We start from the raw sequence: 24,163 nt of genomic DNA on the forward strand, positions 1-24,163 counted from the left end.
TTCAGGAGAACTGTTCCTGGATTGTGAGGAAATACGAGACACCTTCCTGGTGTGTTGCATTAAAAGGCAGAAGAAATATAAAGGGCAGGACCACAAGCTGTGCCAGAATCTACCAAACAGTAAATTTCCTGTTTATAAGTGATGTGGAAATTAATATGCAGTGACATATAACTATTTAGTCACACTGCTGTGTAAGCTAGCTATCATAATTAGTGCATCACAGATACATTGTCTCAGGAAGACAGAGGCAGAGCCTTAAAGATCAACTGTTCAAGCAGCTCAGGCCTATCTGTGCATTATCTTCATTAAGGAAACATTTTAAAGTGTGCACGTAGCTTTCTCCCTCACACATTCAGAATTCTTCATCTAGAGTGGGGACCAGGCATTTGAGCTTTCTGAAAACTTTCTACAGGACACTAATGTGCAGCCAGGAGGAGAATTATTGATTTAGTCCAATCTAATTTTATAAATAAAGTGAAAGCCAGAGAAGTGGAAAGCCTGTTGAAAAGAACTAAGTTCTTATTTAATCAGGCACTAATACAGTGTAGATATGGACATCTTGTTCAGTTAATTCATTTAAAAAATTCTACCCCTCATAATGTCTGATTAATACTGGATATGTGATAGACCAAAGTTGATTAAAATCACTAAGTAGAAAATACTTCTATTTCTAAACATTTACAGAAATCATCACATTTTAAACACAACACTTTCCCTAGCAGACGCTCATATTAGAAAACAGACACATAACTTCTTCCTAACCAAATCTGCACTTAGAATACACAGTGTTCACATGTAGTTATCCATATATGTTGACCAGTCTAAAACGTTTGGTGCAAGAAGCGGGTAAGTTAATTCTTATCTCTAGCTAATGACCAGCTTTGTACACTGTGTTAACACAGTGAAATAGCAGGAGGCTGTTGTACAATTGCTCATTCATAGCCTGCAGCCTTGTTTGCCTTGAGCTTACTGAAGGCAAGGGAGAAGCATGGACTAGCATAGTTATTGCTTCATTGCTTCTCAGGCCCTTGAGGCCAACAGTGCCAGAAAGGTCTCCTGAGATGCCACGTGATTAAAAATAGAAAACGAAATGTAACCCACTCTGAAGTTGTTGTTTCTGGGCCTGTTGACACATGGAAAGTCTCGTTATTACTATAAAATTGAGCAGTTCCATCATAATTGACTTTAATTATTTTTAATTTTAACAGTAACATGTTCTTACTAAGCATAAAACAATTACAAGGTAAAGGAAAAGCAAGTTGGTATCTTTTCCTCTATGTTACATAGTATTTCTAACCTTCTCTCCCAAAGTAATCAATGCTAATATCCTGGTGTTTTCCTTTCCTGGGTTTTCTCCATTTGCAAGCTAACAAGCAACCAGGCAAACATACAAAACAGCAGAGAGAGAGACATACACATGGAGATGGTTTGATTTGACAAAGCTGCTGCTAAGCTATACACACACATGAATGCAACTGGCTTTTTTTCACTTGACAGTGTATCATGAGCTTCATTTAAGTTCATAGGTATATGTATTGATTATTTTTAAATTTATATAATATTTTAGAAACTAGATATATTAAGAATACCACACTCTATTAAAATGTTTTGCCAAAACTAATTTACAATTTAGTTCATAAGGCTCGTATACTATTTAATCAGAAGGCTTGATGACCCGCAACCACGTAAGTTTCAAACTTGACTGATCTTCTAAGGTGCATTTGCCTTAAGTGTAGGATCTTAATGACATTTGATTCTGCATTTCACTTATTCAGACATGGCTGGAAATAGCCATATTCAAGACACAGTTCTCAGTTGCATGTCCTCATCTAGTGGCAATTTGTTTCATTGAAAACATTCATAAATTGTCATGTATCACACACATGTGCTTTCCTTTTTCCATGGAATAAAATGTAGCAAAGACTATTTCTACCTTTGACCAAAGCTAATTATCTGGAAAAGTATTGGAGAAGAATCTTATTTTCAAATGGAGGTTTTCTCTGTGGAATGTTTCAAGACCACATGTTTCTTTACTTAATGACATATATTGATTTCCTCCACCACTAAAGTCAGTCCACACACAACAGAGAACCCAAATTAAAATCAGGGTCTAGCTCACAGTTGGAAAATATCTGTAGAACAAAGGTCAAATGTGCAGTTTGCTAGTTAATGGCCTGAGGCAAAGTTAAGGTTAATGTGGCACTAATGAGCACGCTCAACCCTGTAGAGATGTCTGACCACAGCTGTCAAAAGGTAGACATTTAAAATGTCAGTCTCCTGCTCAGCAGAGGAAACATATAATTACACACTTCTAGATAAGATCTATTTTGTCTTGCTGTTCTGAGTCTATATTTAATCATTCCACTTTATTCTCACCTAAGTCATTCCATTTGACAAAATATTTTTAGAAATTTTTGAAAAATATTTAGATTACTATTTTACAGCTATAATAGTTCTTATTATAAATGCTTAACATAATTAAATTTATATGGTTAGGCCATAGGGAGAGCTGAATTCTAGTTTCTTGACTCTGGAGAAATGGGAGAAGAGTGAAGTACACCACAGAGAAGCAATTCTATAGATGGCACCAATCACACTTTCACAAACATTATTGTGTTTCAAGCACATTACATTCATATTTGATTAAAAAAGAAAAACACATATTTTTTTTTTCTAAAAGACCAACTCCTAAAGTGTGCTCTCTGACCTCCACTTGAATTCGTCACTTATTATGGAAACTGTGACCTAAGCATCGGCACCAATCTCAAAGAGGACTTTTTTTTCCCTAAGTGATTCCAGGTTTTCCCCTCCTCATAGGAAGTCTTTTTGTTCACAGACATGATTTCCCTTCATTAGAAGACTGACTGTGAGTTCTCAACAAAGTTAAAGACTTCAGGTGGGTGGCAAGTTGGGGAGCAACAAAAAAAGTAACGGGAAGGAGAAATTTAAAGGTGCACAGAAAATTCACTACTATCCTTAGAGACCCTTTGCAGAGGGTTCTTTTCAGACAGGTGCTTCATGATTAGTTTTCCCTTGCAATTCGTATTTGCCATGGGCTGGAAGTTGACAGCAATCTCTGTGCACTTAGAATAGATGTCTCTCTTCCTTGCTTTTCAGTGGTCTTCCAAATCCATCACATTACCATTTAATGTGTTAGAAAGCACCCTTTCTGAGTGTATCCTCTACTAAAAAAGAGTGATGTAAACCTGTTGTCAAAACAAAGTATTCAAAACTAACTCCATTAATCCTTTCTTATGTAGTAAAAACATACTTTTAAAGGCACTGACTCTGTTCTCTATTATAAGGACTTTAAATAAAGACCTTAGGTCATTTATGAAAATAAGCACTGTACCAACAGTCAAGATTTAAAACAAATCTTGAGCAGGCATCTGAAAGGAGATGGGAAATATTTTCTCTACCTCATTACTTATGGTTCAATTTAACTAAAATATATAATTGTTCTTTTCTACTAAAGAGGCATACTATTCATTTCTTCAAAAGAAAAATCTTTATTATATGGATATGACTGAATCAACATCAACAGCAAAGTTAATAAGCCACATGAAATATTTTCCTGTCTAATGATTCTAATACACATGTCTGTCATTTGCACAAATTTATTATGAGTAAGTATCTTTTGAGATTCAGTGTTATAGCTCAAATCTTGAATATTTCTTTCTTATATTGTCAGGTATGTTCTATGTTTGCTAAACATAATGTTTGCTTTAAGAATGATCTTCATGACATAGGGGACAAGAACATATTCTGAAAAACATTTTCCCTATCAAGTTTTAGCAGAACTTTAATGAAATACTTTCCACTTAATAATCTACCAGTAGATAGGCTTCTTTTTTTCCTAATTCTTGTCTAATTTTTTTTCATTTTTCTATTATAATCAGGTATTCCTGGTTACCTCCATTCACAAATTCATCTGTACAATGGTCAATGTAAACCTGCTTTAAGGCCAGCGCTGCGGCTCACTAGGCTAATCCTCCACCTTGCGGCGCCAGCACATAGGGTTCTAGTCCCAGTCAGGGCACCGGATTCTGTCCCGGTTGCCCCTCTTCCAGGCCAGCTCTCTGCTGTGGCCCGGGAGTGCAGTGGAGGATGGCCCAAGTGCTTGGGCCCTGCACCCCATGGGAGACCAGGAGAAGCACCTGGCTCCTGCCATCGGATCAGCGCGGTGCGCCGGCTGCAGCGTGCTGGCCGTGGTGGCCATTGGAGGGTGAACCAACGGCAAAAGAAGACCTTTCTCTCTGTCTCTCTCTCTCACTGTCCACTCTGCCTGTCAAAAAATAAAAAAAAAACAAAAAAGCAAGCAAACAAACAAAAACCTGGTTCAAGCTATTCACCCTTGCATTTTCAGATATTCTATATCTTTCAGTCCAAATATTTATTTCCCTGGGCTCTGGCATAATGGTGGGTATTAAGAGTCTGGGAACCCATAATTAACAGAATTCAGAGAAAATAAGATATCTTAGCTTCCAATTTTATTCCTGTTACTCTCAAATTATTATTTTGGGAAATATCGCTCTTCAGTGTTATTTTACTGACAATTTCTTATGGGTAGCATAAAATATTACTGACCAGGGTTAAGTACTATATAATCATCTTTACTTAATTAAGACATTTAAGATATGCTCTATTTGGTGGTAACTAAAAGTAATAAATCTATTTTTATGATTTATGTACTTTTGTATATGGCTTAAATTAGAAAAATGTAAATAAACAAAATATGTGAAAATTATAAATTCTTTGGCTCCACTTAATACCCCAAAGTTTCAGTGCTTCATGTATGATAAGATTCTTACTGATAGAGGCTGAAACTTACAAGCAAAAGGAGAATTTAGACTTACTGACATCAAAAGCCATGAGACAGGGGCTAGCACTGTGGCACAGCAGGTTAAAGCCAGGATTCGCGTCCTGGCTGTTCCAATTCTCTGCTATTGTGCCTGGGAAAACAGTGCAGGATGAGGCAAGTGCTTGGGTCTCTGCAGCCATATGGGAGACCCTGATGAAGATCCAGGCTCCTGGCTTCAGTGAACCCATACTTAAAGACAAAATTACTACAGAAATTCTAACTTCAGAACAGGACATCTGGCGGGACATACAGCAAGTCACAAAGATATTTGATGTCTTTCAGATGCAAAGGCCACAAAATGGCCTTGATCCTGAGATTGGTATTACTCAATTAATTATTCAAGTAATAAATTTGTTGAAGTAATCCTTATCTTCCACTAGCTTCTACATCTTCCCTACTTTTATCTCCTAATGATATCCTAGAATTCACTAATGTAGCCTAGAGATCCATCTGTTTTGCCAATCCTCCACAAATTTATTGTCCTTTGTCTAAAAAGTATAAAAGCATAATATTTTAGTCATTTCTTTGGACTTTATTGTGAAAATCCGCAAGTGCATGTAAATTTAAGGAAACTATTATATTCTTCTTTTCTTAATCATTTCTTGTATTAATTGTGTTCCAAGATCCAGCCAATGACCCCCATCAGAACTAAGGGGGTTGGAGGGTATCTCCCCAACATTCCCATTTTACACTATGTGCATATTTTCAGTATGTCAAATGCCATTGACATATTTAAAGTGTTGGAAATGTTTCTTGCCATGCAAAATGAAGTGGAAAATAGTGGTTGATACTCTTCTTGTAGACTGAAGATTCACACTGTTTCTAAATGCATTTAATTTTGCTACTTTAGTAAAAGGAATGTTTCACTCATTAGGACCCAACAATTCTGAACTACTTTTTATACAATTGTAAAAAAATCACCAGTTTCAACCCAGCATGAACTGGAATCTTCTTCCTCACCACTTCAAGTAATTCAGTGGAAGAAAAACACAATGGGAGCTTAATTTGAATTTCTTTTCAACTCTGTAGGTGTTATTGACTTTCCAAACAGAAAAGAATAGAAGATTCATTTTTATGATGAAGAGGAAAAGAAAGAAAACATATCCTCAAATTAGTTGGGGAAAATTTCATTCACAGTTTAGTATCATTGGTGGAGGACTGTTTTGAGTTATGCTTGAGATAACCCTACAGTCATCATTATAAACACTACTGGAAGCTTCTAGCTCATCTGGCAAAGCTACTTCTTGGAAATGGGAGGATATTGGAAAGCCAGTTTGAAAAATTTCCAATTTAAAGGTTATTCTTCCCATACTTGGGAAAGAAATATGTATATACTTATTTCTGTTGGTGACAAATTTGGAAAAAAAATTTAAAATTTATTTTTAGGGACGAGCATTGCGGCACAGCAGATTGAGCTGCTGTCTCCACGCCAGGCTCCCAAATGAGTGCTGGCTCAAGTTTTGGCTGCCCTACTTATGATCTAGCTCCCTGCTAATGCACTTGGGAAAGCAGAAGAACATGGCCAATTACTTAGGCCCCTGCCAATCACATGGGAAACCTGGATGGAGTTACAGGCTCTTGACTTCAGCCTGGGTCACCCCAGGCTATGAAGACCATTTGGGGAGCGAAATAGTGGATGGAATGGATATTGGTCTCTCCCCAATCCCTTCTCTGACTTTCAAATAAATAAGCCTTTAAGAAATAAAATAAAAATTTTATATACTATTTTATGTAGTTATTTGAGAGATAGTAATAGACACAGGGCATGGGGTGGGAGAGAGCAAGAGCTCTCACTCAGTGGTTTACTCCCTAAACACCTGCAAAGGCAGGAGGGGCTAGGGACCTAATGTGGGAAAGTTATTCAGGTCTCCTAAGTGGGCAGCAGGAACACACAGCAATTAGCACTGCCTCCCAGGGTCTGCATTAGCAGGAAGCTAGTGACTGGCATTGAAAACAGCTACTCCAATGTGGGATTTGTATGTCTTAACCTGTTCCTTAATTCCTAGGCTATATGCCAACCTTGGAAGATTTTTCCCTTTTTTTAAGATTTTATCTATTTATTTGAGAGGTAGAGTTATGACAAAGAGAGTGACAGAGAGAAAGGTCTTCCATCCACTAGCTCACTAACCAAATGGCCACAACAGCCAGAGCTGGGACCATCTGAAGCCAGGAGTCAGGAGCTTCCTCTGGGTCTCCCATGTGGGTGCAGGAGCCCAAGCACTTGGACCATCTTCTACTGCTTTCCCAGGCCACAATAGAGAACTAGATCAGAAAAGGAGCAGCCTGGACTAGAACCGGCACTCATATGGGATCCTGGCACTGCAGGCAGAGGCTCAGCCTACTATGCCACAGCATCAGCCCCAGAAAGATTAATTTCTGTTCATATCATGTTAACATTGACAGCCTCAGTATTACAGACTTCACAAATTAAGCTGAGAATGAAAACATTATGGATAAAACTTGACACACTTAGGATAAATCTCATGTTCCCTTAAATAAGCTTATCCTCATCTCAAAATAAGGTATGAGAGCTTTATTTGCAGCCAGTGATAATCACATAAGTTTCCTATTATCTTCAGTAATTTTTACTATCAAGACAGAGTATTTGTTGTACACCAAACATCTGTATACATAGCTACATCTAAGACCACAGTCTCAACCTTTAGTTAAGACCAAGTAGTTGAAGCTATCTCTTTTCAGCACAAGAAATACCTAATATTAGTTCTATTTTCCACATTAGAATTGAGTTTATGACATTTCATAAAATGACCATAAATTTTTCCAGAATCTAGAAAGTAAGAGCAAACTTATTGCTTGAAGAAGCCTTTATTTTCAATATCACTTTCAGGTGGAGCAAATTGCTTTCCAATGCAACTAAACTCTGCATGTATTTGTTTAAGAGCCTCTTTTCCTGGGAACGCTTTATCAGATTCTCAGTGGGATGCATGATCCCCAAAGGTTAAGAACCACTAGCCTAAACTCTTGCCATATGTCTGATCTGCCTTCTGGCATTTGTTCTTCCTGAATGCCCGGTTTTTGACTCCCTGCAGGTTCTGATCTTCATTATTCACATATGTCTTGACCTTGGCCTGCCTGGTAGCTCAGGTTCTCTCTCTGCCTGCTCTGGCTCACCTCTAGCCTCATATGGAAAGCTTTGTCTTGGCCTTCCCTGCCCTGGAAGCACTTACTACTGTCACTTACTAAGCACTGTTTTAAATTAAATAGAATTTTCTCATTGAAAGTGAACATGACCTTTAGTTCAGTAAATTAAGCTTACAGGTAATAAATAATAATGGCGCCTCAAAAATGCACTAACTTCCTTTCAGGAAATAGATTGTAAATTGCCTTCTCAAGTACTATAAATGATATTAAACTTTTCTCTAAGAGTTGACTTCTTCTGACCTATGAATACTTTCATCCACTGAATATATACAATTCAACATTAAGGTCAATATAACTCAATAATGATTTACCATAATAACAGTCACAGACACTTAACTGTGTTATACAAGTTTTAAATTAATTTTGGTTTTGTTAATAAAGTTTTGTGATAATATTTGGCTATAAATTTATGTATTTTAAACTATCTGGTCTCATTGAATACAAACCAACTTCACCTATCTTGATAATAATCCTAAATAAGATTAGATTTTAAATGATTATCTATTTATTTGAAAGGCAGAAAGACAGAGAGAGAGACCTATCATCTGCTGATTTGCTCTCTACATACCTTAACAGCTGGGACGGAGCCAGACTGAAGCCAGAAGTGAGGAATTCATTGAGTCTCCCATCTACCCAAGTACTTGAGCCATTACCAGCTGCCTCCCAGGGTGCATATCAACAAGAAGCTGGAATTGGAATGGGAGCTGGGACAGGAACTAAAGCAGTTTAATATGTATGATGTGGGCATCCCAAACCAAGGCTTAACTGTTTTGCCAAACATCCACCCTATATGTTTTATTCAAAGTTATGTTTAATTTAATTAACTCAACTGCTTCACTGAATTTTTTGTGATATACAGGACATTAATTTTCCTTAGCTGACAGTGACATCCTGAATCAGAATTTTTCCCTGCCTCTTTCCTCTTAAACCCTGCTATTTCACGTGTCCTTTTTAGTTCCTATTCTCAATAAATAAGATTTATAATCCAAGTGATAAAATTATCACTCAAATCATGATTAAATACACATATTAGAATAAAATGGAAGTGCCTGATGATATGATGCTTCAATTTTGTTCAAAAGAAAAAATGGAAGGAAACAAAATCCTATAAAACAATTTAAATTCTGTTTCAAATATTTTAATCCAATCTCTCTATATTTCCTCCTTTCCCATCTTAATATCAAAGTTCTGTCTGATACCAAAAGTATCTTATTTTTACTAAGCACCTAGGATAGTCTCAATTACCCCAATACACACCATGAATGCAACCAATCCCCTTAATCATGCATTCTTAAGTGAGAGACTTGGCTAATTGGAATGCATGCTGGAGAACAGATGGGGCCCTGGTGTGGAGACTCTGTCTTAATTTATTGTCCTGGGGTTTTCCTAATTACCCACTTAATTGGCACAGCCACACCACTTTGAAATAATAATGTACAGCTAATTATCACCAATTTAAGCCTGCTAATAGCTTATTCTTACCAGCTAACTTCAAGAAATCAAGCCGAGAGCAGGAATTGCCACAGGGAAATCACTCTGCCTGGGCTGGTTTAGACATCTATAGGAGTGCAATGGCCTTTACAGCTGTGCTGATTTGATTTCTGTCCAAAGAGGCAAAATTGTGATGCTTTTCTAGTTGTTTAGGAGAACAGTTCTTCCTTGCCATTCAACTTTGAAGACCTCTGCACCTGGTGTGTGTGTGTGTGTATATGTGTGTGTGTATGTGTATATATGTGTGTGTGTATCAATCCAAGTCTTCCAATAGCTCATTATTAGACTGCATAAATAGGAAAAAATGGAGTAGACTGAATCAGTACAATTATATCCAAAATAATATCAAAAGAATCCAACTTTATGCCTAGCTCTCCCTTTCTCAAGCTAAAAGAAAACTTGGCTAGACCATGAATGAGTTTTTTTGTTTGTTTGTTTGTTTTTGGCTTTTTTTTGACAGGCAGAGTGAACAGTGAGAGAGAGAGACAGAGAGAAAGGTCTTCCTTTGCCATTGGTTCACCCTCCAATGGCCGCTGCGGCCGGCGCGCTGCGGCCGGCGCACCACGCTGATCCGATGGCAGGAACCAGGTGCTTCTCCTGGTCTCCCATGGGGTGCAGGGCCCAAGGACTTGGGCCATCCTCCACTGCACTCCCTGGCCACAGCAGAGAGCTGGCCTGGAAGAGGGGCAACCGGGACAGAATCCGGTGCCCTGACCGGGACTAGAACCCGGTGTGCCAGCGCCACAAGGTGGAGGATTAGCCTACTGAGCCGCGGCGCCAGCCTATGAATGAGTTTAGCACAATTGTTTTCCAGGGACATATTTTAATAAGTAAATTTTTCCTCTTGAAATACTAGAAATAGATTAGGAACTTCTGAAGAGAAACCCCTAATTTAGGACAGGATATCATAATTATACTCATTCTGTGTTTATTTTAGGTCCTTCAAATTCAGGTATCTCTAGGTCAGATTCATTATAAGGAAGATGTGAGAAAGGACTTGGGATGCAGATAGATGATTCTGGGAGGGACTAGTCATAAGAGAAAGGGAGTAAGGGAAACAAGCTAGTGTGGGGAGAAAGGAGTTAAGTAGGGTTGGGATCTCAGCTTCAGCCACATAGCACAAGTTGTGTTGAAGCATGAATTATACCACATACTTTACTTTGCTCCACCAACTTGAAGCAAGAAGCCAGACTCTTACACCTCATATTAGTCAGTTATTGTCTGTGAGCTGCCATCTTATGGGTGGGGCAGGTGGGAGTCTAACCCTTCCCCGAGGTAGATCAGATGGGTGGGAACCAGTTTTCTAAGAGACCTCCACCAATTTTCCTGTTCATGCCTTTCTGCATCACCTCTGAAGAGAAGTAACCCACATAACCCAAGGTATAGTGCACAAATGGTTGTGTCTCTTCTGAGACTGCAGGCTCTTCCTTGCTCTCTCTTGGATTATTTTCCCTGAGAGGAATCAGTCACAGTGATGTGAAAATGCAGGCAGCCCTATGGAGAGGTCATTGAAACAAGAACAGAATCTCCTGCCTACAGCCATGTGAGTAAGCCTTTTGAGGAAGAACATTCCAGTCTCACACTTTACTTTTTTTAAGACTTATTTATTGGGACTGGTGTGTGGCATAGCAGGTAAAGCCGCCTGCAATATTAGCATCCTATATTGGCATCCGTTCATGTGTGATGCTCCACTTTTGATCCAGCTCACTGCTAATGGCCTAGGAAAAAGCAAAGGAAGATAGCCCAAGTGTCTGGGCCCCTGTAACCCACTTGGGAGACCTAAAAGAAGCTCCTAGTTCCTGGCTTCACTTCAGTCTGGCCCAACCATGGCTAGTGCAGCCATCTGGGGAGTAAAACTGAATTGAAAGATGTGTTAGAAAAAAAAAAAGATTTATTTATTTATTAGAAAGGCAGAGTGACACAGAGATAAAGAGAGAAGAGAGAGGTCATCCATCTGCTGGTTCACTCCCCAAATGTGTGCAACCACCCGAATTGGGCCAAGGGGGCCAGGCACTTGGGCCACTTTCTGCTGCTTTCCCAGGCATATAAACAAGGAGCTGGATCAAATGGAGCAACCAGACTCCAACAGGTACTCTAATATGGAATGCTGCTCCACTTCTGATCCAGCTCTCTGCTATGGCCTGGGAAAGATGGTGGAAGATGGCCCAAGTCCTTGGGTCTCTGCACCCGCATGGGAAACTCAGAGGCTCCTGGCTTCGGATTGGTGCAGCTCTGGCCCTTTCAGTCAATTGGGGAGTGAACCAGAGGATTATAGGACCTCTCTCTCTCTGCCTCTCCTTCTCTCTCTGTGTAACTCTGACTTTCAAGTAAATAAATAAATCCGTTTTTTTGTTGTTGTTGTTTTTGTTTTTTTTGTTTGTTTGTTTTGGACAGGCAGAGACAGTGAGAGAGAGAGAGACAGAGTGAAAGGTCTTCCTTTTTCTGTTGGTTCACCCCCCCAAGTGGCCGCTACAGCGCGTTGCGGCCAGCGTGCTGTGCTGTGCTGATCTGAAGCCAGGAGCCAGGTGCTTTCTCCTGTTCTCCCATGCGGGTGCAGGGCCCAAGGATCTGGGCCATCCTCCACTGCACTCCCGAACCACAGCAGAGAGCTGGACTGGAAGAGGAGCAACCAGGACAGAATCTGGCACCCTGATTGGGACTAGAACCCGGTGTGCTGGCGCCGCAGGCAGAGGATTAGCCTAGTGAGCCATGGCGCGGGCCAATACATAAATCTTTAAAAAATAAAAGAAATAAGTATCTTTTGTTTTTACAAAATTGCCCAGAAGATAGGAAGAAAGTGATGAAGTGATGCTATTCTTTTAGCTTACGAAGTTGAATTAAGTGGTTAACGTTCTAATTTAAAGTAGACACTAAAAATTTTAAAAAAAATGTATTGCAATCTCTATGATTACCAAAGGGTAATAAGAAAATATAATCTAAAAATCAATTAGAAAGTAAAAAGCAATAAGTATCTGTTAAATTCTAAAGAAGACAAGAAAAGAGGAATGATGGGGGAAAAACAGAAAATGGCAGTTTTAAGCCTAACTACTGTAGGATATCATATAATTAGATTACTATAAAAAGTAAACCTGAAGATTAATTAATCGGGGCTGGTGCTATGGCGCAGCAGGTTAACGCCCTTGCCTGAAGCTCCAGCATCCCATATGGGCGCAGGTTAAAGACCCGGCTGCTCCACTTCCAATCCAGTTCTCTGCTATGGCCTGGGAAAGTAGATGGCCCAAATCCTTAGGCCCCTGCACCTGCGTGGGAGACCCAGCAGAAGCTCCTGGTTTCTGGCTTTGGATTGGCGCAGCTCCGGCCATTGCGGCCACTTGGGGAGTGAATCAGTGGATGAAACACCTCTCTCTCTCTCTCTTTATCTCTTTCTTCCTCTCTCTTTTCCTCTCCTCTCTGTGTAACTCTGACTTTCAAATAAATAAATCAATCTTTTAAAAAAAGATTGATTAAGCATCATTCAATAAAAATTATTAGATGGCAAAAAATGTTATTGGGTCAAATTATTTATGCCAACAGTCACTGTGTTGAGGCTCAGAAAACTGCATCTCAAAGTACTGACTACTGGAGATCATAATATTCCCCCTCCAAATGCAACACTTAAGCATGTTATTACTTCCAGCTGATTATTTTGAGAAAATACAAACTCAAAAGTAGCTCTGAGGAGCTGCTCTTTTATAAAATAAAGGTACAAATATAAAGGAAAAGTGCATTAGTAAACAAAGTGGTCTTCACTCACTGCACACTGACTCCTCTCACTCTCCACTAATTGAGCTCCACCACCCTAGGAAATCCCAAAACTACTCCTTCCTGTCCACCAGGAGTCTATACTTCAATTATCTGGTTCTTCTTTGAGTCTCCTATTTTTGTGAGATTCCCATCCCTCTAATATGCAATTACTATGCCTTTTCAGCTCCTTAATCTGTCTTTTGTCAAGTTAATCCATACTCTTACCTAAGAAAATGATCTTTATTTTCCCTCCTCTATGGTCATATTAACATAACCAAAAGAACTGTTTGAATATTGGAAGGTTTAATAAATGAAACTTTCCTGTGCCACACAACCTGAAATGAATTTTTTAAGTTAGGATACAATAATTCAAACATAACTTTATTTTATTTTTAAGATGTATTTATTTATTTGAAAGGCAGAGTTAGAGATGCTGAGGCAGAGACAGAGAAAGTTCTCTCATCAGCTGTTTCACTCCCCAAATGGCCACAACAGCTGGAGCTGGGCCCATCCCAAGCCAGGAGCCAGGAGCTTTTTCCAGGTTTCCCATGCTGGTGCAGAGGCCCAAGGACTTGGACCATCTTGCACTGCTTCCCCAGGCCATAGCAGAGAACCAGATAGGAAGTGGAGCAGCACCATATGAGATGCCAGCATTACAGGTAGCAGCTTCACCCACTATGCCCCAGGACCGGCCACCAAACATTGTTTTAAACAACAAAAGTCTTTTGGCACACAAAATCTAAAGTAAAGTATGATAATATATTTTTTAAAGAATGACTTATTTACATGTGAAATTCATTTTAAATTTTTGGCAAACATGGAATAGTGTTTATCTTCATTTACATAGGCAAAAACTATTTTTTTAGAATTTCAATTTTTTTAGCTACTGCAGAAACTATACTCATATCAAGCTATAGAAACTACTAAATGTTTTGTTTTATTCCATGGCTTTCCTTTAACAGTTCTGTGTTGATTTAAACTATCAAAAGTAGTTTTTGCTAGTCATATTCTTATGGGTATTGCCCCAAGTTAAAAAAAAAAACTAAGAAAAATTGTCACAGATGTATTGATTCATAAAACTAACTCTAGAAATACAATTTTTAACTTCATTTTTATGAATTACAAAAAGCAGTGGGTTTTTTGTGATTTTTGATGAGTCATTTGGAAATTTATATTTCTCTTGTCTATTTATTTTTTTATTTTTATTTTTTGACAGGCAGAGTTAGACAGTGAGAGAGAGAGAGAGAGAGAGTTATAGACAGTGAGAGATAGACAGAGAGGAAGGTGTTCTTTCCATTGGTTCACTCCCCTAATGGCCACCATGGCCAGCACTGCGCCAATCCGAAGCCAGGAGCCAGGTGCTTCGTCCTGGTCTCCCATGCAGGTGCAGGGACCCAAGCACTTGGGCCAACCTCCACTGCCCTCCCAGGCCACAGCAGAGAGCTAGACTGGAAGAGGAGCAACCAGGACAGAATTCGGTGCCCCAACAGGGCCTAGAACCCAGGGTGCCGGTGCCACAGGAGGAGGATTAACCTAGTGAGCTACAGTGCCAGCCCGTCTATCTATTTTTAATAGTCTTTCCTTCTGTTTAAATTAATGAATGATAATTGGAAACCCAAACAAATCAACAACTATTCTGGATCAAATATATATTTTTCTCAATCTAGATAGTCCCTATATTTACTATATACTACACTAAAAAATAATCTATCCTCAGCATGTGAAATGACAAAAATGATTATTGAAAAGTTTACTACACTGCCTTTCATGAAAATTTTGACTGAAAGAGTTTTAGCTATTTTTAAACCAGGTTAAGAAATTAAGATTGTAGTAAATAGGGTAATGAGTTGTGCTGATGTAACAAATTTCTTGCCAGAATGGCTGTAACAGTGCACAACATTATTAAAAAAAAATGTAACACTATCAACAAAACAAACACTAGAAACAGAGTTCATGGAAGCAGCCGCATATAGCATTATCCTCATGTCTTTGCCTGAATTAATCTATTTATTCAACATACCTCCAATCAAACCCTCCCAAATTATAAAACATATTCAGAAAAAGAAATTCCACAAATATCTGAGGATATTGATGAGAGTAAATAAAATGACCTACTTTACAAAATTCTTGTAAAGCAATCACAAATAAAGTAAAAAATAGGGTCTAGCACTGTGGCATAGTAGGTTAAGCATCTGCCTGCTGTGCTGGCATCCCATATGGGTGCCAGTTCAAGACCTCGCTGTTCAACTTCTGACCATATCCCTGCTGATGGCCTGGGAAAGCAGTAGAAGATTAGCCAAGTGCTTGGGCCCTGGCACTTGCATAGAAGTCCTGGAGGAAGCTTTTGGCCCCTGGCTTTGGTTCAGCGCAGCTCTGGTCGTTAAGGCCATTTGGGGAGTGAACCAGTGAATGGAAGACCTCACTCTGTGTCTCTTCCTGTAACTCTGCCTCTCAAATAAATATTTTTTAAAAAAAAAGTAAAAAATAGCAGACTGCATTGTGACATAGCAGATTAAATTGCATCTTGCAGCAATAGCATTCCATATCAGAGTGCTGATTCACATTCTGACTGCTCTGCTTCTCATCCAGCTTCCTGATTATGTAACTGGTAAGGCAGCAAAAGATGGCCCAAACATGTGGCTCCCACCACCCCTGTGGAAGACTGCATGGAATTTGAAGCCCGAAGCTTCAGCTTGGCCCAGCCCTGGCTGTTCTAGCCATTTGGGAGTGACCTAGTAGATAGAAGATCTTTCCCTTTCTCTTTCTTCCCCCCGTCGCCCTACCAACTCTGCTTTTCAAATAAGTGAATCTTTTTTTTTAAATAAAATATAGGGATGGTGGTATGGCCTAGCATGTTAAGTTGCTGCATTCAATGCTGACATGTTCCAGCTGCTCCACTTCCAGTTCAGCTCCCGAATAGCCTGGGAAAAGCAGTGGAAGATGGCCCAAGTGCTTGGTCCCTGTCACCCGTATGGGAAACCCAGATGAAGCTCCTGGCTCCTGGCTTTGAAATGCTGGCTGTTATGGCCATCTGTGGAGTGAATCAGTGGATGAAAAGATTTATCTCTCTCTCTCTCTACCTCTTTTTGTCTAGCTATTTCTCTCTGTAACTCTTTCAAAGCAAATAAAAATATCTTTAAAAATTAAAAACTGGCAGAAGCAGTACAAGAAAACTATATTGGAAATTTAAGATACAACAAGAAACATTATTTGCTGCAAAAGAAATTGTCTCTCATTCAGTTTCCAGTTTCAGAGTACACTGAGTGAAGTAAGGCTGGATTCCCTTAAGAGTCATGCACCCACATAAAAATTACTTAGCATAAATCTTCTGCCACCCATTCCTGACAGAGACTTTTGGCTATTTTGCTTCTTAGGAATTACGACACTAGCTCTGGATTGACTTTTATCCTGTACACACAAAATACCATTGTGCTCTGTCAGTGTAAATGGGGTCTTATGGAGGAGAAATGAAATGGGGTTTTAGGTTCAGTCTGACTCTCTGCACATTCTGCACACTCATGAAATGAAAGTCAAATTGAAACCCCTAACACTACCTTTCCTTGCAAAAACAATTTGAGTAAAACAAAAGACTAACATATCCTGTGGAATTGCTGAGATATGTGAGGGCCATCTTCAAAGACAATAAAAAATGCAGTGGTGATTCCTAAAACCTCATAATTTATCTCACTTGTTTGGATGGTTCGTGTACTCACTTCTGAAGTCAGTGGGTGACTCCAAATTCAAATGTTCGTTTGTATGTGATGTCTACTACAGAAGTCAACACACTTCCTAATTTCTGTTATCCAGCTAATGATTTGGCAAATTACCAATTAGTAGGGACAACCAAAAATATTTAATAGTCAACTACCAAGGACAGCAGTACCCTTTCACTATTAGACTTTATGACACTTCTCCCAGACCATGGTGCAAAGCACCATGCCTGTTTAGACATCCTACACTGTGCTGATAATAAAACACTGATAAGATCTTGCTCCATGCCTTAGTAGATGTATGCATGCTCTTGAAGATGAAAAATACTAACCTTTCATGTGTTTTTCAATTTGGCATGATTTCCACATGTGGTCTGGATCTTATTGGATTACTCTTCTAACATAAAAGGCAAATTTATGTACCTAAGATGATGTAACCTCTGAAAGATGGACCGTGCTTTTTGGACCACTATGCTTGTTCAAAAAGAGTTATTGCTATATATATATATATATATATATATATATATATATATATATATATATATAAAAAATATATGAAAAGTATCTGTTGCTTGCTCTTCAGCAGCTGCTGTGGTGACCAGTCTAGGTGACCCAGATGAACCATTCAAAGGTATCGGAAGTATCTTGGTTCAGCTGCTTCATTGGTTGGTTGGTTGGCTAGTTGTTTAGTTGGCTTAGTTGCAACTAAGCCCCAGCAGAAACTATAAGCTTGCTCACAAGCTAGCAAGTGGCTATGCAAGCTGAGATACATGTGATGAAATAAGTGTTATCTGATGTTCCAGGCTATAAGATTAGGCTTGAATATATGCAATACATTATCAAGTGAAAGTGACTGATTTGCTATCAAGCTTAATTGGAAGGACAAACAAAAGTAGAGTTTATTTAAAAAGTAGCCCAGAGTCAGCACCTATGTCTGCTACATTTCCTCAATTATTTCAGCTGAAATTTATGATCTCATGGTAAATAATTAGTTGATGAGAGATAAATAAAATACATGGCTAGTTTATGTATATATATATATATATATATATGCACAATATAGAGGCAACAAACAGAATATACTACCATGACAATTAAACTCCACTTGAGAGTGGCAATAAAAAATAGTGCAAAATTGAAATGTTCACATGGGCTCAAGTGCAGTTATTCACTTTGTATGGCATGAAATTGGTCTGTGATAGATCTACCCTGATTCTTAAGCAGTGGCTACTGGTGGCTGGCTGTTCAAAGACAAAAAAAAAAAAAAAAAATGAATTTGCAAGACTAGTATGAAAGAAGTCTGTTCAATAGCCAGGATAAATACTCTCAAAACTTTCCACTCATATCAGCCCCTCACTCTTCCCAATTATTTTGGAATAATAAAATATCCACATTGGCTTAATTTTGCTAGAGAATAAATGATATTAAAGGTTGGGTTTTGTTCTGTTTTCAAATTGGGTTGTTTTGATGGTGAAAAAATATGATGTGTTAAGAACTTAATATATTCCTTAGCTGAGATTTTATTGTAAGAACCACCCTAGACAAAATATACTGATTTTCCAAATGTAAGAAATGACTAATGATTATTATAGTAGTTTAGTGGCGGGGGGCAGGGAAGAGCTACTTTGCATGCTAACAAGGTGCTAATTCTTTATAGCTGTAGCAAATAAATAGACTAGATCATTATCCCAAACTTTTAGCTTATCTGAGGAGAATACGAGGCAATTAGGTATGCTGCCCCCCAAAAAGGAAGACATTTTTTAGACAGTAAACCTATGTAAAATATTTTATAAACAAATGATCCATAGGTATGAGAAATAATTTGTTGGTAAATTATCTATATTTTTGTTCAATTAAAAAAAAAAACCTGGGAATCTAGCACTTGCCAGTAAAACCATAATCCACAGAGTTAAGATATGAGGAATTAATTAAAACTTTTTTGTTTTCCCTAGTAGATGAACAGAGAAGTTTTTGGAAATTCCTTATGTCGGCAAAATGACAAACAATGCATGTGCTGTTGGACCTAGATGAACTCAAAAAGTTTTGAACCAAATCTCTACCCACTGAAAATACTAAAACTGCCATTTTTAAAACATTCTATCTGGGAAGAGGCATGTAGTTGACCTGTGCCTGCACAGTAAGAATAATTACCTCCCAGGCCTGACGCACATTCCTCAGTCTGGTCCTCAACGTCTCTTGCAAGAACTTTTAGGACAGTCAGAATTGAGCTTCGCTCCTGACTCTATACTTGGCTGCCTTATAATACATTTTCTTTCCTCCAAAACTCTGGCTTCCATGTTTGGTTTTCTTATATGCTCAGGCAACCAAATTTACATTGATTAGGTGACATCAGGGACACAGATTGGTCAACTAATTACAAAAAAATAAAATCAGTTTCCTCCAGTTTTAACTGACTTTTAGTATAAGCACAAATTAGAAGTCAAAGTGTCACTAATGAAGACTTTAACATGTGAAATCATGACTAATGATGAACACAGTGACAGATATGTTAGTGATAGCAACAAGCTCTACTCAATGGCTATCATTTTGAATCAACATAGCCTTTTTTTAGCATCCCAGGTGAAAAGGAATGGATACTTGCTTTTAATCCAACTATTTTTAACAAATGCTACACATTCAGTAATGCTTGCATCATTAAAATATACTCTTAATATCTCACTCTGGACATTACAGTAGCCACTCATCATGTGTGGAATTTGGATGAAAATTAATGAAAGCAGTAAAAAATAAAAATTCAATCCTCAGTCACACTAGCCACATTTTAATGGTGGAATGATCACATGTGCCCAGGGTCTGCCAAAATATATCATATGACATTTACATCATCACAGAAAGTTGAAATGGTCTCAGAAGTTGAAACTATCTTCCAAATTAATGGAACAGGTGGAGCCACTGAATTTTAAATGAACACTAATTTTTTTTCTTCCATACTGTATGAGAGTACTTCAAATGGTTTATGGAAAATGGAATTAATTGATATTAATTCTGGTGCAAAAATTTCTGAAATTCATGTGTAAGTTGATAAAAATTAACATTTTCTACAAACATTTTGAAGACCTCTCATATTTGGTTCTACTCATTTGAATATATTCTATTCTGTGGTAAAATTAATGGCTTACTTTCTTCTTTCTTTCTGGTTGTAAAACAAATGTCTTACTTTCTTCTGTTGGCCAGTGTCTCTTCACCATTCCTTGTAGAGATCTTCATTCCATGCTTCTCTTTGCTCCCATCAAAAGAACAATGAGGGCTTTGAGTAGGTGTTCTTACTGGGCGGCCACAAATTTTATTTATCTTTTAAATTAGAAAACATTAAAAGATAGTTAGAAACCATGCTCTAGCCTTTCTGAGAATGTAACATTTCAAAGGCACCAAAACAATCACATATTTTTGCTTATACCTAAATATTGACCTTTAAGACATGTATATCATTTGTTCACAGAGAATCAAATAATCCATATAAAAGGCAACCATAAAAAATTTATATCATATAGTTTGCAGTATACATGTACAAACTATACAAAATCAGAGAACTGAACTGATAAACTAGTTTGTATAAATAAGACTACTTAGCCAAATATTATTTCTGATTTACATTTATGATAAATCATATACTAGTTCCAGTTTTAAAATAAAAAATGCAATTAATATTCAGCCTAGTTCTAAATGAATTTTAAGGGTCAAAACAAATATGTTTGTAGTTTTCTTCTACAGGTCCTTTCATAAAAATGATCATGAATATATTTAATATAAAAATCTCACTTTATAATTGTTCTATATTTTCTTACTCAATATGATGTGACTTCCAGGATGTGATTATGGTCTTTCCAAGAAGAAAACTCATGTGTTTTTTTTTTTTAACAAAATTTGTATTCATTTTTTCTTATTTTCATTTTATTTGAAAGACAGACATGAAGAGATCTATATATATGGAGAGAGACATTCCATCTGATGGTTCACATCAAAAATGCCCACAACAGTCAGGGTTGATCCAGGCTGACGCCGGTAGCCAGGAACTCCATGTAGCTCTCCCTTATAGATGGAAGGGACCCAAATACCTGAGCTATCACTTGCTGACTTCCAGGACGCACATTTGCAGGAAGCTAGACCAGAAGCAGGGGAGCCAGGAATCAAACCATACACTTTGATGTGCGATGCTGGTATCCCAAGCAGCTGGCTAAACTGTTACAAGTGTCCACCCCCTTGTATTTTTAAAAATAAGTACCCAGAAAAGATCTTTTTTGTAATTTAGATAATCAATAAAAAATAATTTATGAGGTAAAGCATCAAGAAGATTCATATGATGAAGAGGTAAAGGAATGTACTTGAAAATCTATAAATGGATTACTTCAGAATCAGGAACTTAGGGCCGGCGCCGCGGCTCACTAGGCTAATCCTCCACCTAGCGGCGCCGGCACACTGGGTTCTAGTCCCGGTCGGGGCGCCGGATTCTGTCCCGGTTGCCCTTCTTCCAGGCCAGCCCTCTGCTGTGGCCAGGGAGTGCAGTGGAGGATGGCCCAGGTGCTTGGGCCCTGCACCCCATGGGAGACCAGGAAAAGCACCTGGCTCCTGGCTCCTGCCATTGGATCAGCGCGGTGTGCCGGCCGCAGCGCGCTGGCCGCGGCGGCCATTGGAGGGTGAACCAACGGCAAAAGGAAGACCTTTCTCTCTGTCTCTCTCTCTCACTGTCCACTCTGCCTGTAAAAAAAAAAAAAAAAAAAAAAAAAAAAAAAAAGAATCAGGAACTTAGGTTCCAATTTTTCCTTTTTAGTGCTAACACCTGGGAGACATAACAGAATTTCATTTAACTTGGATTCTTGATATGTAAGATGAAGAAGTTAGAAGAAATTATCCCAAAATTTCTTTAAGGTTCTTAACTTCTTTGATTTTCCATGCAATATTCATTATAGAATTTATACATCCATTCATTTATTTTAATCCATATTTATTTGGCTTCTAAGATTTGTAAAGCACATGCATAAAATACTGTAAGAGACAACATGTTAAACAACTATAACTAAATTGTGAACTAACAAAGCTTACATTTTAGAAGGGAAGAAAAAAAATGACCCATCAACAAAATGCAAGCTGTGCATGTCAAAAAAATGAGTCTGACAATATGATCTGGATAAGAAGGAAAATTGGACCCCTTTCAGTTGGTGGTAATGGGTGAAAATGACATCAGGAAAGACTACTCTATTTGGGATGAGACTTTGAGAATCCATTGGGCTTGGATATGTCAAGATTTCTTTCAGTTCAACCAAATTATAAATAAATATCTGCCAGACCCCCTATGTTAGATGCTAGGGATACAAAGATGCATACAGCATGGCCTTATACACACCTATGTAAAATAGTAGTTTAGTATTGCATGACCACAGTAACCACAGAATTGAACAGAAGTCAATAATATTGTAACATTCACCCAGAAAATGGATGGATTAGCTCCATCCATAACAGAACAGAATAGGAAAGAGGTAGACAATAACATAACAAAAATGCATACACATAATAGGAAGTACATAGTGTAAGAAATTGGTATAGCAAGAAGTAAGACTGGTATGAAAGACATAAAAATGTTAATGACATGAATTGGATACCAAGGTACAGAATTTGCCTACAACTAAGAGTGCAGGCAAAAGTTTTCAAGCAGGGAAATGGTAACTTAAGATTTCCACAAGAGACAAGTAATCATGGTAGCAGAGTGGAGGGAGAGGAGGAGAACAATAAAGTTCCTTCCTTAGGCAAAGCAACAGTGGGAGGGCCAAGAGTCAGTGGCAGAAGCGGTATACTGGGAAAAGCAGATATAAGAGAAGCACAGGAGGAAGTGACAGTTGCACATGGAGACTGAGTAGATATAATCTCAGAACATAGAATAACAATGAAAGACAGAAGGAAAAATGTTGAGAGGTAGGTGTGAGAAACATGAGGCTAACAGAAAATTTGATTTTCCTGGAAAGAAGGGGTCATAAAGGGTAATCGTAAAAGAAATTATGTCTGAAGGGTAGACCATAGACAGAGCTTGGAGGGCATTAAATGACAGACTAAGAAGTGGTACTTATTATACAAAGGCCTCTGATGGTTGCTGGATGGAAAAGTAAAATACCAGACCCATATTTAGCAAATACTCTGGAAGCAGTGAATCAGTTGACCTAGAGAGAGAAAAATGTAAAAGTAAGTAAACTGTTAATAGACCCCTCTTGCAGATGTGAGGAAAGAAATTTTAATTCTGAACTACAATAGTGACAGTGTTCATGAATTAAAGAGAGGAGAAATAAAATCAACAGGGCATGAGAAATGATTGAAGATGAGAAATAAGGGTACAAAATGGCCGAGGTATTAAAAGGCTTAAGGTGAATTTCCAATTCCAGAAGGTACAGCCCATTTTTCCAAAATAATGACAGTGAGGTATACATTACCAAAGCGATAAAATATTCAAAACTGGAGAAAATATCTTAATTGTCAATAATTAAGTAATGGGAACCAAAGAAAGATGCTATCAGTTGGTGGTGGGAATGTCAAGGGTAAGGCTGTTTAAGGTGCTGAGGGACATTTTTAAATAAAGGAACAGAGAGAAAGGGAAATGGAATCTGCAATCAAAATCCAATGCAATGAGCCACAGGATCCAAGGAAGCTTTGAAAGCTCTATGAATTCCAGTTAATTCATTCCTGAAACTCAAAACAATAAAAGCAATTTGCAGGTATGAGTTCAGAGAAATCTTTCTTCACCCTGTCCTTCCCATGTTGGACCTAAAAACATATCTGCTATTGAACATGGTTCTTAAATAGGAAGATGGGAAGCTAAACAAATTACCAGCCTCACAAGATCTCTATTCCCATTTGCATCTTTGAAATATTTTTACAAATACAAAAGAAAATCCATTTATACATTTTGATTGTATGCAAAGATTCAAACATAGTCTCATACAGCACATTCCAATAAACACAAGTAAATTTCAAAGTCCTTATATCTGTAGACTTGCTATCAAATTCACGTTTTACCAAATGGGAAATCTGTTACCAGGACATTACCCTGTCACCTTACCTTCCCCAAGGTGAGTTAATTGGGTGGCAAATTTCAATACTAGTATCACCTAGCTATTGAGAAAACCTTCACATGTGTGCGGACAATTTTTCACCTTTCACTTATACTGCAATTCCCTCCTTATTCTCCTCC

General features: G+C 38.1%; 1 protein-coding gene across 17 annotated transcripts in view; it reads right to left on the minus strand.

The window, feature by feature from the left end:
* Positions 1 to 24,163, minus strand: part of GPC5 (glypican 5) — a 1,599,230-nt gene that overhangs the window by 1,172,542 nt on the left and 402,525 nt on the right. For all 17 annotated transcript variants that reach the window (XR_007921151.2, XR_007921150.2, XR_007921155.2 and 14 more), the window contains exon 4: positions 20,147 to 20,280. Coding sequence is in view for 13 of the 17 variants with exons in the window: in XM_017343550.3 (XP_017199039.2) it covers positions 20,147 to 20,280 (134 nt within the window). In the remaining 4 variants the exon portion in view is untranslated. The remainder of the gene's footprint in view (positions 1 to 20,146; positions 20,281 to 24,163) is intronic.

This window comes from Oryctolagus cuniculus, chromosome 9, assembly GCF_964237555.1.
Source record: "Oryctolagus cuniculus chromosome 9, mOryCun1.1, whole genome shotgun sequence".
In the NCBI taxonomy this organism is placed as follows: Eukaryota; Metazoa; Chordata; class Mammalia; order Lagomorpha; family Leporidae; genus Oryctolagus; species Oryctolagus cuniculus.